Below are 18,486 nucleotides of genomic sequence, written 5' to 3'. Positions count from 1 at the left end.
AAGCAGTAAGTGCACTTTAACCAACTACTCTTGCATGGTTTGGCCTATATTTGACATTGGGAGAGTACGAAAAAGGAATCAAACCATATTTCACTAGAAAACAATGTATTTTTAGTAGGATCATGAAGGCAACCATAAAGAATATTTTCACGTATCTCTTTTCTGAGCATAAAATGCTACATTAAGATGTAAAAAACACAAGACGACTTAAATTAGTATTTAAAAGCCTAAGAAAAAACACCTGATTCTTAATAACTGATATAGCTTTATTACCGATTTCATTTCCAATGACGGTTCTATAAAATATAGTATAATTTCTGATAAATCCATTCTGAACATCAATAGGAAGGTGGTCCCACTCTAAGACAGCTTCATTTTTCCCCACTTTTTTTGTCCGAACAGTAGGTCCTCTGGAAGGTGCTGAAACAGAATAAGGTATTTACTAACTGAAAAGCATAAGAATTTAGTAAACCATTAGAACTTGGTAAAATTTCATTATCATGGAATTATTTGAACATAATGAGACATACCCTTATTTAAAAAGCAAAAATGTCTTTGTCAGTACAAAATGCAATGGTTTTTCAAAGAAAGTAGGGCCGGACTTACCAGCTTGTTTAAGGTATGCCTTTATATGCTCGGGGCTTCCTGGTCCATCATCATATACTGGAGTAACTGTTATCAAGTAACATTTGCTCTCTACTAGGTTTCCTAAAGTAAGAATAGTAGATTAAGTAGATTAAGATTTTCTTCCTTATAATGAAAAAAAAAATAACTCTATTGCTTAGTTTTACATTATAGTTTCATGACCACTGAATTTTCTTTTATTTATTCATTTATGTTTTTAAAATTGAAGTACAGTTGATATACAATGTTAATTTCAGGTATACTAAATAATAATTGGACATCTGCTTACATTATGAAATGATTACCACTGAACTTTCTTTTAAAACTACAACTTTTTAAGTAAACATTGCCTTTTGTGTACTAGATTCAAGTTTAACAGAGTAAATATTTATGAAAATAAAAGGTTATTTTTATTCACTTACTGGCAATAAATATTTATACTGTCAATAAAAGTAACAAATGACTGCATTTATATTCAGGATTTATCAAATGGGTCTTTCTTATAGTTTGACAATTGTTGTACATTTTACCTAATTGAGAACTGCCTATGAGCAAGATGTCACTAATCAGAGCTAGGGAAAGCACAAATGGCTGTGGTTGGACTGGTGACTGGGGAATTAAGTATTATTTCCCACAACAACAGAATTTTAAAAGAAAAAATTATCTTAAATACTTCCTTTCTTTATAATCTTTCCAAATTTACAAAGTAATCTGTCTTTAGCACACAACAACAAAAAAATGTATTTTTGTTTATAAACTGCAGTTTACACCTTCAACAGGAACTTACATTTCCTTAACTGTTTATTCATGAAGTTATATATGCTTCTTTGTCTTCATAAACAGAGTCATTTTCTTAATGATTCAATATTATCAGGAAGATAATTTTTATATTCTGCTTATACAGTGATGTTTTACCAGGCCTACTGAGCTCTGTGGGAATACATGCACAAACTGAAGGTCTCCAGAGCCTTTGCTCTATTGTCCAGCTACTGTCCAGCTAGGGCTTCCCAGGTGGCACCAGTGGTAAAGAATCTGCCTGCCAGTGCAGGAGATGCAAGAGATGGGGGTTCAGTCCCAGGGTGGGGAAGAGCTGGAGGAGGAAATGGCAACCCACCCTGGAGAATTCCATGGATAGAGGAGCCTGGTGTGCTACAGTCCAGGAGGTCGCAGAGTCCGACATGACTGAGCATGTATGCCATCCATGGTCCAGTTATTAGCAATCTATTTCCTCTCTAGCTCTACTTTGCTTTTACTTGGACAAGACTGATAAACTAGACAAGTGGGATTAGTAAAATTATACGTTAAATAATGGGTTGCTGCTGCTGCTGCTAAGTCGCTTCAGTCGTGTCTGCCTCTGTGCGACCCCACAGATGGAAGCCCACCAGGCTCCCCCGTCCCTGGGATTCTCCAGGCAAGAACACTGGAGTGGGTTGCCATTTCCTTCTCCAATGCGTGAAAGTGAAAAGTGAAAGGGAAGTCGCTCAGTTGTGTCCGGCTCTTAGCGACCCCATGGACTGCAGCCTACCAGGCTCCGCCGTTTCATGGGATTTTCCAGGCAAGAGTACTGGAGTGGGGTGCCATTGCCTTCTTCAAAATAATGGGTTAATGAGGGCCAAACAGCCTATGTTATGAATAAAGCTGTTTATGGCTATATATAAACAGTATATTTTTAACACCTTTCCTGTGACTAAATGCAAATGGTAGCTAAATTCTAATGGTTATCCTCTTTACACACATACAAACTGAGTGCTTTGTTTTCTTTTTAAAGTTGTTCTATCACTTTAAAGCTACTTGAAAAGTAGTAACTTGCAATGAGAGCAATCCATACTGGAGCACTTACTTTCTGTCCTTCATCAGTACTTCCAGTTTAAAAGACAAGAAAATCTAAGTTCTGATTCTGCTTCCCTTGTTCAACAGCTATAAAAAGTTAACAAGCCATCCATATGCTCAGGGAAATTTTTCTCATTAAAGGATGAAGTTAAATCAGGTATAGAGAACATACTAGTTAGGAGCAGAGATTGGATTACCTTGTGTTTTTCTTACTTTACAGTTTTGTGAGAATTCCTTTGATGATCAAAACAACAGGAGAGTATTGCAAGAAGATAGTATTAACCCCGCTTAGCATTGGAGAAGGAAATGGCAACCCACTCCAGTATTCTTGCCTGGAGAATCCCAGGGATGGGGAGCCTGGTGGGCTTACGTCTATGGGGTCGCACAGAGTCGGACACGACTGAAGAGACTTAGCAGCAGTAGCAGTCCATAGACAGACCCTGCAGTTTAGTGAGGTTAATAAGTGTGACTTGCTGAGAGTCTCAAATCTAGTAAACAAGAGTTAACTAGTAAGTAACAATGATAAACTGGAAGTCTTTTCAGTGGACCACAAAGCCTACAAAGCAGAAAAGAATAAGTACAAGAAAAATCTGTCTAAAGAACTAGAGAAGACATCGACTTAAGTGTTTCTAGCAAGATATACCTCTTAAATAGGTGCGATGTACAGTACCATCTTCTTGTTGCCAGTCTGGGATACAGGGCGATTTATCAGATAACACACACCACTCAAGTATGTATCTGTTTACAGATTCGTTTGGAGCAGTCCATTCTACCCAAAGCACGTTATCTTTGGGAAATGCTTTAAGATCGGTTATGGGGTGAGTAGCTTTAAAAAAAAACAAAGTATGAATACTGATATGATAAATGAACATTTAAAACTCTGAAGTTCCAACATTTTACATTCATTTTTATAACCATGTGATCTATCTTGCTATCACGTTTTCGTAGCACATAAGATTAAACTGTATTTACATGAATAAAAGCACTAATTTATAAACAGTCAATTTATTTTCAAACGTTAATTCCTTTCCCAAAATTCTGCAAGTATTTTGTGTATATAAGTTGCATTTTCTTCTTCTTTGAAAGCTCCAGATAAAGTTACAGAAAAACAATATATTTAAGTTAAATGTATATAATAGGTACCTCAAACCTAAAAAATATATTTTTTTAAAAAGACAATCATAAAATGCTTAAACGAACTAAGTAGCTTAGTGCAAAGTTTAAGTGAACCACAAAATGATGGAACAGTTTGGCTGCTGATTGATTTCTAAAAATTTAACCACCATAGATACTGAGAACATAGTCTTAGGATACTGATGTTTTTACAGGAGTCCTGTCCATACCTAACTACCCTTTACCATTCGTAAGTGAGGCTCCATCTTAGGGACAAACCTTGAAAATCCCAGGCAGGGATAGTTAAAACAGACGCGTCTGATTTGCCAACAAGATTTCTTGCTGTCAGAGTTGCTACGTAGCGATCATTTGTGAGGTTTACTGTCAGTTTTGTGTCTTTAACTGTGTAATTTTGTGAATGTGATTTCCACTTTGTGAGAGTCACTTCATAATCCAAAATTTTTCCATTAGCTTCAAAAGGAGGCAATGTCTGTAATAAAACAATTTACTTTTAAAACATATTTCATAAATCTTGAATAAAGGTAATGTTTTTCTTCATGTTCACAAATTCTATTATGTCAAATCTCTGAATATTTAATTGCAAGGGGCTGGCAACCTTACTTTGAACTCACTACTAAAGGGAAACTACTTCACATCGAATGAAGAGTAAAAGCATGGCTTCAGCGAAGAGGGAAAGTAGCACCATTCTGTTAGCTATTAGTTCTTGATACAATTCTTCACTGATGGTATGCTGGCCTAAACTATTTTAAGTCTGAATATTTTTCTTTCTACCTTATTTTAGCATGATCCACTCATGACCATTTATGGAGTGCACAACAACTTTATTTCCTATTACCAGCATACATTCTGACTACCCCAAATGTTAATTATTTTTTATGAGGCACTGAGGAAAGTTCGATAAAACACAGGCCCCTTATAGAACTTTCACAGAATGATGCTGAAATATCTACGAGGTATCACTGGCAGTTTATGAACCTTTTTTTTTTAGTATACATAAAGCTTTGCATTTTTATTAAAGTTATCAAATACTATTTGATACCAAAAATTAAGCCCCATCCATGATACCATATAAAATATATTTATATGAGATAAAAGGATACAGTCAATATTTTTTTCTTACCTTCCATTTGAGTTGTATAGATCTAGTGCCGTGAGCATGAGACGGCTCTATCTTATACCAGAAATTTGGTGCCTTGGATGGTCCTAAAGAAATGATATAAAATTTTTAAAATAAAAGTTTCTATTATAACAAGATAAGCTAAAATCCTAGAAATTATTCTCTTACTTTATTTTTAATATTCTTGCCCTTCAATGATATGGTGTCTTTATTTCTTTCTTTACACCAGCATTTTCCCACCTCAGCATATGTCTTGGACTTCACACCTTTAATCAGGGTGATAGCTTGACAATTTAGATTATATTGCAATTCTTTAGTAATCTTAAAACTGTGAAGGTACAAATATATCCTAAGCAATAACCAAAGATGCATCACTTTCTTATTGCTAAAAGTCAAACTGAAATATATTTAAATACATGTGTACGATCCCTAAATGAATATATTTAAGGATATAAGACAAAATAAATGGAGTAAGCATAGTATTAAGTTTATTACCTTATAGTGGGAGTCAATGTAATGGAATATAATATAAATAAATTCACAGAATTGTTGTAATAATCACCAACCATGTGAAAAAGCACTTTACAAAACATCAAATCTGATTGCTAATTAGGTTTTAAAAATTCAAAAATTTTATAATTGCAAAATATGGCATTAAATAGAATAAAAAACAATCTGAGTAAAATATAAGCAGTGTTGTGCTGACCATGAAGAAGTTAACTACAGTTGGACAAAACAAAGAGGAAAGGCACACCAGGAAGGCTGGGGGAAAACCTGCTGGTACAGGGGCTTTGAACAGATACATACATGAGTACAGTGCAGTATCCCGGAAGAATAAAGAACACAAAGCTATACAGGAAATTTTAGAGGCTAGAAATGGTCAAAAAACTGTGATGTTTTTTAATATCAGATGTTAAAAAAAAACTCTTGCTTCTTTCACTAATTTGAAGAAATGCATAATCCAATTGTTCACAGCTTTTTGGACACCAGGAAATCTCTTTTGATTTGACAAAGGTTATGTGCCATCTCTTCAGAAAATGCACACAAGTAGGAACCCCAATATTTTGTCTACATCTTAAAGTAGTTTAGGAACTCCCCCAAACTGATCAACGTACTTTTAAACTCTTCAAGAATACCAGTTTCAAAATACCTAGCCAAGACAAAGGTATCTGACTCCCAAACCAGCAAGAGTAGATTACTTTCTTTCTTGGCATTTTTCAGAATAAGAGAAAATTTGTGGTGGAGAATGGTACTTTAATTTTCTGCCTTTGACATTCTCAATTCACATAACTTTCATGAAACCTTTGGCAGAGCTCTGTGGAAGTGAAGGGATTTAGGAGATAGGGAAGGTTTCAAAGTCATAGCCGCTGCCACTGACACCTCAAGAGGGTGACCGTGACAAGAAAATGTTTAGAAAAAAATCTGTATTCCATAGGATTATTTCAATTAAAGGCTAACTGCTTTATAATATTGTGTTGGTTTCTGCCATGTATCAATCTGTATAAATCAGCCATAAGTACACACGTCCTTTCCCTCTGGTACCTTGCTCCCACCTCCCACCCCATCCCACTCCTCTGGATTGTCACAGAGCACTGGTTTAAACTCCCTAAGTCATTCAGCCAATCCCCACTGGTGATCTGTTTTCTACATGGTAGCATATATATTTCCATGCTACTCTCTCCATTCGTCCAGCCCTCTCCTTCTCCCTGGTGGCCACAAGTCTGTTCTCTTATGTCTGCATCTCCATTGCTGCCCTGCAGATAGATTCATCAGTACCATCTTTCTAGATTCCATATGTATGTGTTAATATACAACATTTTTCTCTTTCTGACTTATTTCATTCTGTATAATAGGCTCTAGGTTCATTCACCTCATTAGAACGGACTCAAATGTGTTCCTTTTTATGGCCGAGTAATATTCCATTGCATACATGTACCACAGCTTCTTTATCCATTCATCGATGGACATCTAGGTTGCTTCCATGTCCTTGCTACTGTAAATCATGCTGCAATGAACACTGGGGTACATGTGTCTTTTTCAATAATAGTCTTCTCAGGGTATATGCCAGTAATGGGATTGTTGGGTCATACGGTAGTTTTATTCCTAGTTTTTAAAGGAATCCCCATATTGTCCTCCATAGTGGGCTGTATCAATTTGCATTCCCATCAACAGTGCAAGAGGGTTCCCTTTTCTCCACACCCTCTCCAGCATTTACTGTTTGTAGATTTTTTTGATGATGGCGATTCTGACTGGTATGAGGTGACTTCTCATTGTAATTTTAAATTTTGACTTGCATTCCTCTAATAATGAGTGATGTTAAGCATCTTTGCATGTATTTATCAGCCATCTGTACGTCTTTGGTGAAATGTCTGCTTAGGTCTTCTGCCCACTTTCTGATTGGGTTGTTTTCCTGGTATTGAGTTGCATGAGCTGCTTGGTTATTTTTGAGATTAATCCTTTGTCAGTTGTTTCATTTGCTATTATTTTCCCCCATTCTGAGGGCTGCCTTTTCGCCGTGTTTTTAGTTTCTTTTGCTGTACAAAAACTTTTAATTAGGTCCCACTTGTTTTTATTTCCATTATTTAAGGAAGTAGGTCATAGAGGATCTTGCTTTGATTTATGTTAAAAGAGTGTTTTGCCTATGTTTTCCTCTAAGAGTTTCATAGTTTCTGGTCTTACATTTAGGTCTTTAATTCATTCTGAGTTTATTTTTCTGTATGGTGTTAGGAAGTGTTCCAATTTCATTCTTTTTCAGGTAGTTGTCTAGTTTTCCCAGCACCACTTATTGAAGAGACTATCTTTTCTCCATTGTACATCTTTGCCTCCTTTGTCAAAGATAAGGTGCCCATAGGTGCGTGTGTTTATCTCTAGGCTTTTTATCTTCTTTCATCAGTCTGTATTTCTGTTTTTGTGCCAGTACCATACCGTCATGACAACTGTGTTTGAGTCTCCTTTTCCCAGCCTTTAGGGTTGTATTCCTTCTTCCTTTTGGTTTCTGCCCTTTGTGGGTGAGGTTGTTCCAGTGGTATGCTTTATGTTGGGAAGGACTTGTGCCTGCCTTCTGAGGGGAGGAGGTGAATTTTTTTTCCTCTGATGGGCAGGGCTGTGTAAGGTGGTATTCTCGGGTATCTGTGGGAAGCTGGTCTGCTGATGACTGGGTTTGTTTTTGTTTTGCTTGTTCTTTGGGTGAAGAATCCTGTACTGGGTGCTGCTGGGTCCTGGATACAGGTGGAAGTCTTCATGGGAATTCTCACGGATTAATACTTCGTGGGGTCAGGAGTTCTTTGGCAGTCTAGGGTCCTGGATGCAACCCTCTCACTCCAAAGGCTCAGGGCCTGATATCTGGCCAGGGAATCAAGACTCCATAAGCCATTTATTATGGCATTAAAGAGGACTGAAACAAACACAGGGCTTCCCAGGTGGCTCAGATGGTAAAGAATTTGCCTTCAATGTAGGAGACCCAGGTTCTATCCCTGGGTCGGGAAGATCCCCTGGAGAAGAGCATGGCAACCCACTCCAGTATTCTTTCCTGGAGAATCCTATGGACACAAGACTCTGGCAGGCTACAGTTTCATGGGGTCACACAGAGTCGGACATGACTGAGTGACTTTCACTTTCACAACACACACACAAAACAGAAAACAAAACAAGAAACAAAAAATGAATCCCAAACAGTAAATACAAAATCAGACAAATGTCAAAGACAAAGGTGCGTGCACACACGCACACGCAGAACAGTCCAAAGAAAAGAAAATATAAGAGAGTGACCTGGTGGTGAACAAAGGAAAGCAACAATGGTATCGACCAATTAAAAACAAAACACAAATCAGAAAACAAGACGAAGCAGACTGCCAACTGGGGAATAAAGCAAAAAAAGAAAACCAAAACAGACTAATGAACAGGGTGAAAGAAAAGGAAGGCAAAAGATAGAAAAGCAAAGTTAAATAGAAGTATGTTTTTAAAAAGGTTTATATATATTAAAGAATATACCAGGAAAAGAACAACAAGAAAAATAAACAAGCAAAACAATTTTTAAAAGAAAAAAACCCATAAAACTGCAAAAAGACAACACAGACGTAGAAGTATATAAAGGAAATATAAAGTGTGATTAAAAAAAAAGTTCTCCAAAGCTTAGAGTTAATAAAATGGACCACCACAGCAATAGGGGAAAAAAAAAAATCCAGAACCAACTACAGAATGAATCAGAATAATAAAAAATGTTTTTCTCTGATCTCAACTGTCAGCATCCTTTCCCTCACTATGAATCACCTCTGCCTCCCTAGGATGCCCTCCAATATCCGGCTGGTCTCTGGACCTGCTGTGGGGACAGCTCAGACTCTATAATCTGGCCCTATTCCTGAATGTTCTTGCCTCCAATGTCCACAGCTGCCCGAGTGAGGCATTTTCTATTGTGGGAGTTCTCATTCTCCTTTTATATATTCCGTACACACAGAGTCTGCCTACTTGACTGTGTAGGTTTAATCTGCAGCTTGTACAGCTGGTGGAAAGGTGAAAGGTTTTCAATCCTCTTCCTTAGCCACACTGCCCCCACAGTTCAACTGTGGTTTTATCCCTTCCTCTGAATATGAGTCGTCCACAGGAGTCTGCTCCTGAGGCTGCCTTGGAGGACTTGGGTCTGCCTCAGTGAGGACCGGGTGTAGAGGTGCTTCGATTATGGGGACCCTGGCAGTGCCAGGAACGTAGGGGAGCTGGTAGTCACAGGTACAGGAGATATAGTGCTCTTAGGGTTTTTCTAGCCTCTGGCCACTCTGCCCCAGAGAGGATAAAGCATGGAGGTGGTGAGGCTACTTGGATTATGGGGACCTTGGCAGCACAGGGGAGCCTGTGGCCATGGACACAGGAGGTATGTTAGGGTTTTTTCAAGCCTCTGGCAGCTCTGCCCCAGTAGGGATCAAGTGTGCAGGTAGCACAGTTGCTTGGATTGTGAGGACCCTTGAAAGGTTGTTGCTGAGCCATGAAAGACGCAAGGATTCTTGGCCTCCAGAGGAGAGGAATTCAATCCAGGGCCAGTAATGAGGCTTGATCACTCAGAGCTTTTGTATAATAAAGTTTTATTAAAGTATAAAAGAGACAGAAGACTTCTGACATAGACATCAGAAGGGGGCAGAAACAGTGCTCCCTTGCTGGTCTTTAGCAGGAAGTTCTATATATATACCTACTAGCAGGCTACTAATTAGAGAAAGGAAATGTCTCAAAACTTGAGAGAATGGCACCAGACCCCTCACCCACAACATTCATTCTGAGATAACACTGGCACAAGGTGAGTCATCCTGGGCCTTAAAATGATTGACACGAGTCTTGAAGAAACGCAGGTTTCCAAACAAATACATAGTCTCATTAACATAGATTAGGAGAACAATTGTATGAGTAAAACATACCGGTTTGTTGAGCCGTTATGGGGGGGGGGGGGGTGGGGGGGTGGGGGGTGTGTGTGTGTGTGTGTGTGTGTGTGTGTGTGTGTGTGTGTGTGTGTGTGTGTGTGTGTGTGTGTGTGTGTGTGTGTGTGTGTGTGTGTGCGCGCGCGCGTGCGTGCGTGCGTGCGTGTGCGCGCGCGCATGCGTGCTTAGTCGCCATTATCGGGGGTGTGTGTGTGTGTGTGTGTGTGTGTGTGTGCGCGCACGCGCGCGCATGCGTGCTTAGTCGCTCAGTCATTTCCGACTCTTGCAACCCATTGACTAGCCTGCCAGGCTCCTTTGTCCATGGGCTTCTCCGGGCAATACTGGAGTGCGTTGCCATTTCCTTCTCCAGGTGATCTTCCCAACCCAGGAATCGAACCCAAGTCTCCTGCATTGCAGGTAGATTCTCTACCAACTAAGCTGTGAGGGAAGCCATATATATATATATATATATATATACATACACAAAATGTATAATTTTGTATAGAGAAGGGAAAAAAAATCCTGTCACTTGTAGTTTGTTTCCTCCTGCCACTTGAGAGGAAAAATGTCTGACTCGTGCAGCCTATTTCCTCCGTCTGGAGACCCCCAGCCTTCCTGCGTGTTACCCTCTCACCCTGGAGGCACAAAGTGCTCAGAGATGCCAGGTGCCTCAGGTGCAGGAGCTGTGGCACTATTACGAGTTTTTTTCTAACCTCTCACGGCCTGTAGCCTCAAAGGGCCTCCCTGGCTGGTCCTTTCCTTGTTTCTTGGCAAAGAAGGCACTCAGAGGTCCCCCCAGGGTGGTGATGAAGTGTGAAAGTATTAGTCGCTCAATCATGTCTGACTCTGCAATCCATGGACAGTAGCCCACTGTGTTCCTCTATCCATGGAATTCTCCAGGCAAGCATACTGGAGGGGCTTGTCATTCCCTTCTTCAGGCAATCTTCCCAACCCAGGAATTGAACCCGGGTCTCCAGCATAACAGGCAGATACTTTACTGTCTGAGCCACCAGGGAAGCTGGCTGGGGTGCTTCTCTGTTGCTTAGTGTGTCAGGCACTCAAAGGGCCACCCTCTCTGGGTTCTTTCTCTGTTGTTCAGCTGACATGTGGAGACAGAGACACTACAGTGATGGCTCCATCCCCTGCATGTGACTCAGCAGTGTCACCTTACCTCCATGACTACCTGACTTTCCTCCAAAGGCAATCCCCTCTGCAATCTCTTCCCTCACAACCCCAGGGGCCATCTGCAATCAACAGCAGACCTCACCCTGGGATTGCTCCCCAATCCCTACATTTCAGCTCCCAGCCACCACGCATTCCAGAGGACTTGCACTCCTGTCTGGGATACATATGGATGTGGCAAGGATCGTCTGTGTGGTTCTCACTCCATTCAGACTGTCACAGATCAACTGCTGCACTCTCTAACAGCCTCAAATGCTTCCCTGCATCCCAAACAATGCCCCAAATGTGGTGATCTGACCCCTGCTTCAGTTCCCTCACCCTCCAAGTGCAGGTCCAGCCTGCTTACTCTCCTCTCTCTCACTTCCTTCTTTGGTCTTGCCAAGTTTTGTGTGGATCTATACATTCGTTTCCAGGGATCAGGGACTCCTGCCTGCTCTCAGCTGGTGTTCTAAAAGATCTTCTGAATCTGAAGATGTATTCCTGAAACATTTATGGAGGTGTCCACTACTCCTCTGCCATCTTGTCTTCCCCCCTCCATAGGATTATTTCTTGATGGTTATAGATGAAATTAGTAACATCAGATGCTTTGGGGAAGGAATCTTACTTCATATTGTATATCCTTTTATGCCTTTTGGATTCTACCTATATGCCTTGTATTATCATGAAAAACAAAGGGAAAATGAAAATAAACCAACTGATTAAAATGCAATGATACTTTTTCAGGGGCTTATTAAGTACTGATAAAAAAATGAATAAAAACTACAGTACAGCTATCTTTTTGATAGTGAAGGTCTAACGCACATTTTGGTAGGTAATATGATTTTAAAGACTCAGGATATGATCCTCTAGTTAGAGATATTTCGAGACTACTCTCCTTTAATAAAATGTTCTGGATTTACCAACTATTAATGGTTTTCTCATTGTAGCTAAGATACCATTCCACAATTTCCTTTAATTATATTAAATAGATTTGTACTATCAATAATGTATATTAAATTTTATATCTTGAGGTCCTTTAAAAAGTATAAAATATCAGTTTGAATAAAATGATCACAAAAGATGTAATGAAGTCTATATTATTAAAAGTAGATAAAATTTATAGTCAAAATTCAAACATTTTTTTCTTTATATATTTATTTACTTACTATCTTCATATGTGATACCACTTGCTTCTTCACTCCAGTCACTCCAATATCCTTTACCATCTTCCTTCATACAACGAATCCTAAACACATATTCTGTAAAAGGTTTAAGGTCCTGAACAGTGAATGAAGATCGGGTAGATGATGTATCTTCAGGAGGAACCTGAAAACAAAGCAAATTGACCAACAAAAAAATCCAGAGGTATTTATTACAGATCTTCTAAGTTGCCTAATATTTAGAAGCTAATATATGAAACAAGCCTAATAACTAATGAAAAAAGACTAATTTGACTCAAGCTCTGCAGAGAAATAAATTCAAGTGAAAAAAGCAGTCAAAATTAGTAAAACTTAATAGGTTTGGGAAATATGGAAACAAGTATTATTAATCTTCTCATCCTTTTTTTATTTCTTTCTTCTATGCTCCTATAACACTCATGGTCTTAACAGGAAAAAGAGAAATTCCAATTAAAATTTAATTCAAGGAGGGTTTAATAAAGGAAATATGAGCAGAGTGTAGGAAACCTTATTAGATAGTACAGGCAGTACTCTGGGGCTTAGTGGTGTTACCACCTTTAGAATCAAAGGGAAGAGGGGTGGTACCAGAACCTGGAAGAACAGGGTCACAAAGGGTTAACTTGAGAGAAATAGTGACTTTAGGTTGAGACAGGAAAGCTTTAGGGAGGAAGCAGCGCAAAGAATATGATCTCACTTCTCTCTCTCCTCCCTCTTGCCAAGACCCCTCCACAACCAACAAATAAAATCCATACAGGTCTGCATCCCAAGACAAACAGTAGGTGAAGAAAGGTAGAATATAAATCTAGATGGGCAAAAGGAAGATATTCAGCCCAATTATGAAAAACAAAAGCTATCTTTGTAGATAAACTTGATTTTCAGAAAAAAAGAGTAGACTAAACACAGATTTAGTGATTTCCCTGGTGGCTCAGGCAGTAAAGCGTCTGCCTACAATACAGGAGACCGAGGTTCGATCCCTAGGTCAGGAGGATCCCCTGGAGAAGGAAATGGCAACCTACTTCAGTATTCTTGCCTGGAGAATTTCATGGACAGAGGATCCTGGCAGGCCCCAGTCCATGGGATCGCAAAGAGTAGGACACAACTGAGCAACTTCACTTCACTTCACTTCAAACATAAATAACAGGTTCCTTCTACCACTCTGAGATTTCAATATTGAATACAAAATGTGTCAGTCTTCTTTATACAAGTGAATTAAGATTCTATGATATTGAAAAAATTTTGAAGAACTTCTGGTATATATCTTCTCTGTACAATCCTCATGTACAACATGAAGCTAATCCACTTTAGTTTGTTGCTTTTTCTGATTGTATTCTGAGTCCATGTGGAATGGAGGACAGAAGCAGGAAGGTCACGGGCTCAATTCCCTTCGGAGCTCAATTCCCTTCGGAGCTCATTATTGCAACCAGAGAAACAAAGCAAAGGCATACTGTTAATGATAAATGGAGTTACAACAGAGAGTAGTATGCAGATCTCAATGCTATGATGATAACCTTTTAAATTAAAAGCTCCTAGTATTTCTTCTGCTTATAACATCATCTGTTATAAGATGGGTGGTGGTGGTGGTATTCAGTCACTAAGTCGGATCCGACTCTTTGCAACCCCATGGGCTATAGTATACCAGGCTTCCCTGTCCTTCACTATCTCCTGAAGTTTGCTCAAATTCATGTCCACTAAGTCAATGATGCCATCCAATCATCTCATCCTCTGTTACCGCCTTCTCTTCCTGCTTTCAATCTTTCCTAGCATCAGGGTCTTTTCCAGTTGAGTTGGCTCTTCACATCAAGGTGGCCAAAATACTGGAGCTTCAGCTTCAGCATCAGTCCTTCCAATGAATATTCAGGGTTGATTTCCTTTAGGATTGACTGGTTTGATCTCCTTGCAGTTCAAGGGACTCTCAAGAGTCTTCTCCAGCACCACAGTTTGAAAGGATCAATACTTTGGTGCTCAGCCTTCTTTTATGGTCCAACTCTTACATCTGTATGTGACTAGTGGAAAAACTATAGCTTTGACTAGATGGACCTTTGTTAGCAAAATGATGTCTGCTTTTTAATATACTGTCTAGGTTTGTGATAGCTTTTCTTCCAAAGAGCAAGTGTCTTCTAATTTCATGGCTGCAGTCACCATCCACAGTGATTTTGGAGCCTAAGAAAATAAAATCTGCTACTGTTTCCATTTTTTCCCTGTCTATTTGCCATGAAGTGACATGACCAGATGCCATGATCTTAGGTTTATGAATGCTGAGTTTTAAGCCAGCTTGTTCACTCTTCTTTTTCACCTTCATCAACAGGTTCTTAAGTTCCTCTATCTGCATATCTGAGGTGGTTGTTATTTCTCCCAGCAATCTTGATTTCAGTTGGTGACACATCCAGTCCAGCATTTCACATGATGTGAAAGAAAGTTAAAAGTAAAGTGGTAGTTGCCCAGTCGTGTCCAGCTTTGCGACCCCACGGACTGTAGCCTATCAGGCTCTTCTGTCTATGGAATTCTCCAGGCAAGAATAATGGAGTGGGTTGCCATTCCCTTCTCCAAGGGATCTTCCCAACCCAGGGACTGAACCTGAGTCTGCCATACTGCAAGCAGATTCTTTACCATCTGAGCCACCAGGGAAGCTCAAACGATGTACTCTGCATGTAAGTTAAATAAGCAGGGTGACAATATATAGTCTTGACGTAGTCCTTTCCCAATTTTGAACCAGTCCATTATTCCATGTCCAGTTCTAACTGCTGCTTCTTGACCTGCATATAGGCTTCTCAGGAGGCAGGTAAGGTATTCCCATTTCTTTTAAGAATTTTCCACAGTTTGTTGTAATTTTGGGTATACAGTCCTTTTATTTTTCAATCTTACAATCCCTCTATTTCATGGGTTGGCAAACTTTCTATAAAGGGCTAGACTGTAAATACTTTAGGCTGTGGGCCAGATGGTCTCTGTTGCAGTTATTCAACTCTTTCTATGTAGCACAAAAATCATCAGAAAGAATATGTAAACAAATGTTTGTGGCTGTGTTCCAATAAAACTTTATTTACAAAAACAGATGACAGGCTGAATTTGGCCTGCAGATGTAGTTTGTTAATGCCTGCTCTACCTTACCCATATAATCTATTCATTCTTACTCCTCTACCTAATCTGCTTCCTCTTATCTGTGGCCCTTTCACCTCTCACTAGAAATGCTATTCCCTCTCATTCTGCATCACTTCCATACTTCACTTAAAATCTACTGTGCTGAGCAAAATTGTATTCTCTGTCTGGATGTCTTCCTATTGGTCCTTGCTTGAAATACAGCTCTAGAAGTGTCAAGCAAACTACTTCACATAACCAGAAATTTAAGACATTCAGAAAATGACTGAGACTTTTAGGTTAGTGGGTTAAAGAAAAGACTACTTGAATAAACAGTAACTTTCAATTTACCTGGTTCCAAGTTGAGGCATCTTTGGTCCTATATTGAATATCATATTTCAGTGTTATAAAACTCTTAAAACGTGAATCAGTCCATGTCAATTTTAAAATACTAGACAGTTCCTTTGAACTGTTGACTGATAAAATATGTGGTGGATTGAGCTTCACTGAAAAATAAAAAAGATCCTAATGTTTACCATGGTTTACTTTTACAACTTCTTACAAAGTCCAATATGCTCTTTATATTTTATTTCATAATATGCTATGCATTTATTCTCACCAAATGAACAAATTTGTCTAAAAAAATGCTATACCATACTACTATAATGGAAGGAAAAGGTTCCTAAAGAAATTCTAGTTCTTTTCCTTGTCAATTTATTACATTTGTTAATATTTTCAGGTTCAGACATTAAGTTAAATAGTGATGACATATGGAATTTATAAAAAGTATAAAAATGAAGCATATACACTATGACTATAATGCTGTAAGATGTTTGATATCTGAATAGATATCAGAGATAATATTAAAAATAAAAACAGCTGTCAGTGTGGTTGGATTATGGATATTTTTCTTTTCCCAAAGTATTTTTAATGTTGATAAAATTAGTTTGTAGAAGTCACTAAGAAAATAAAAGCTTATTATTTATATATTGAACTCAAAACTAATTTATAAGACACTGTATATTCTAATAAATTCTCAAATTTAGGTTTATAAATACCTTTATCTACAGGATCAAAATTGATATGATCTGAGGTAACCTTCCCAAGGGCATTCTCTGCTTCTACCCAGACTTCAATGTTGACAAAATACACAGGAGGATAATCAACAGTGCATGAGGTGGGGGTGTCACGTTTTGCTTTACAATCATCAAACTTCTCTGTTGCCCTAAATACAAAAATGGTAAAATCAGTCATTAAAAATGGATTTGAATAAATTAGAGTGAAAAAGGTTACTTGAAAAGAGTTTGATGAGACCCAGATTATCATAGCTTAGAATAAATAAGTTAATTTCAATACATTTAAAACAAACTATTGAACACTAGAAACAAAATCTGTTAAAAATTCACCTGTTTTTCTTTAAAACTGAGTTTGATCTATATCTTAAAACACAAGATTATTTTCAAAATTTTACTCCAAGAATATCATATTTAGAATCTTATGCTCTAACCCAATGACCCTTCTTCAAAACTTATTAGTGATATTAGTCCAGTTTTTTTCCTTTCCTTGAACAGAATCTTTACAGTATCAGCAATGTTTTTCTTTAAGCACAGTATGCTTTTTCAAAACACAATATGCTAGGAGGTGATAGAGCAGGGATAGAATTTCTATCCTTCCAGAAAATTCCCTCAGCCCCTTTCCAACCACTCAACCACTTTCTAATTTTCTATTACCATAGAAAGTTTCAAGTGATATGACTAAATTTACTCACATACGTTTAAATCATGCATCAATTAAGAATATATATGCATATGTATGCATATATATATTAAATCAAAACCAAACCAAAACAGGTAACCTTTGGAAGGAGTGGGGAAATAAGGAAAAGGAACAGGGTACGGAGACTTCTATAAACATACTTTGTCTTAGAAATCTGTGTGGATTAATTTATTACTTTATACAATGAAGAAAATTCTTAAAAACCACAAGCAAAATGAAACAGCTCGAAGAAAGGAAATATAGATGTTAGATAGATGAATTAACTAAAAACCTATAGTCTGGATTTTAAATTGGAAATACCAGTACGAGTTCATGATGTATTTTATCTTAAAAACATTTTTGGTTCTTTCCACTAAAAAAAGCCTAGAAACAACAACCCAGTAATTAATTGTATTCCACACTAAGTGGAACCATGACTACTTGGGAATTGGTTGATTCTAGGTCTGGAACAGAAAACATATTAAGATGAACCTGGAACACCTTGTCACTTCAGAAATCAGGAAGGTATCAAAGAACTCATGAAGTTGTGTTAAAAGGATAAGCCAATCTGAAAAGTTCCCACTAACCAAAGATGGGACAATTTAAGTATTAAGAAGAATGACTGTAATGGATTAAAACACATCAAATCAGGAATTCCCAATGGTCCAGTAGCTAAGACTCTGCGCTCCCAATGCAGGTGGTCAGGGTTCCACCCCTGATCTGGGAACTAAATCCCACATGCCGCAACTAAGAGTTCACATGTTGCAACTAAAGAACCTGAATGATGCAAAGAAGATCAAAGATCCTGCATGCTGCAATTAAGACCTGGCGCAGCCAATAAATAACAAGACATCAAATGTTTAAATATGAATTCATAATGAGGAGAAAAATCCCTTACATCTACCTTTGGAATTTGGAAGATGCTGCTGCTGCTACTGCTAAGTCGCTTCAGTCATGTCCGACTCTGTGCGACCCCATAGACGGCAGCCCACCAGGCTCCCCCGGTCCCTGGGATTCTCCAGGCAAGAACACTGGAGTGGGGTGCCATTTCCTTCTCCAATGCGTGAAAGTGAAAAGTGAAAGGGAAGTCGCTCAGTCGTGTAGGGATTAATTAATCTAATTAATGATGTAAATGCTCAAGTGATTAAGGGTGGAAGTATATGGATGTCTAACTCACTCTGAAATTCATTAAAACAAGATGGGTTGGTAGATGGAG

At 38.4% G+C, this 18,486-nt stretch overlaps 1 protein-coding gene across 2 annotated transcripts in view; it reads right to left on the bottom strand.

Moving 5' to 3' along the window:
- The window catches only part of IL6ST (interleukin 6 cytokine family signal transducer), a 61,881-nt gene that overhangs the window by 14,176 nt on the left and 29,219 nt on the right, over positions 1–18,486 (bottom strand). For both annotated transcript variants that reach the window (XM_019982787.2, XM_070774662.1), the window contains exons 5-12: positions 16,574–16,740; positions 15,867–16,021; positions 12,432–12,591; positions 4,709–4,791; positions 3,847–4,057; positions 3,098–3,280; positions 607–708; positions 274–420 (exon numbers count right to left, since the gene is read on the bottom strand). In XM_019982787.2, the coding sequence (XP_019838346.2) occupies positions 274–420; positions 607–708; positions 3,098–3,280; positions 3,847–4,057; positions 4,709–4,791; positions 12,432–12,591; positions 15,867–16,021; positions 16,574–16,740 (1,208 nt within the window). The remainder of the gene's footprint in view (positions 1–273; positions 421–606; positions 709–3,097; positions 3,281–3,846; positions 4,058–4,708; positions 4,792–12,431; positions 12,592–15,866; positions 16,022–16,573; positions 16,741–18,486) is intronic.

The sequence above is a fragment of the Bos indicus genome, chromosome 20, assembly GCF_029378745.1.
Source record: "Bos indicus isolate NIAB-ARS_2022 breed Sahiwal x Tharparkar chromosome 20, NIAB-ARS_B.indTharparkar_mat_pri_1.0, whole genome shotgun sequence".
Lineage (NCBI taxonomy): Eukaryota > Metazoa > Chordata > Mammalia > Artiodactyla > Bovidae > Bos > Bos indicus.
Note: the sequence above shows the minus strand (reverse complement) of the source record. Positions and strands in the feature narration are given on the sequence as shown.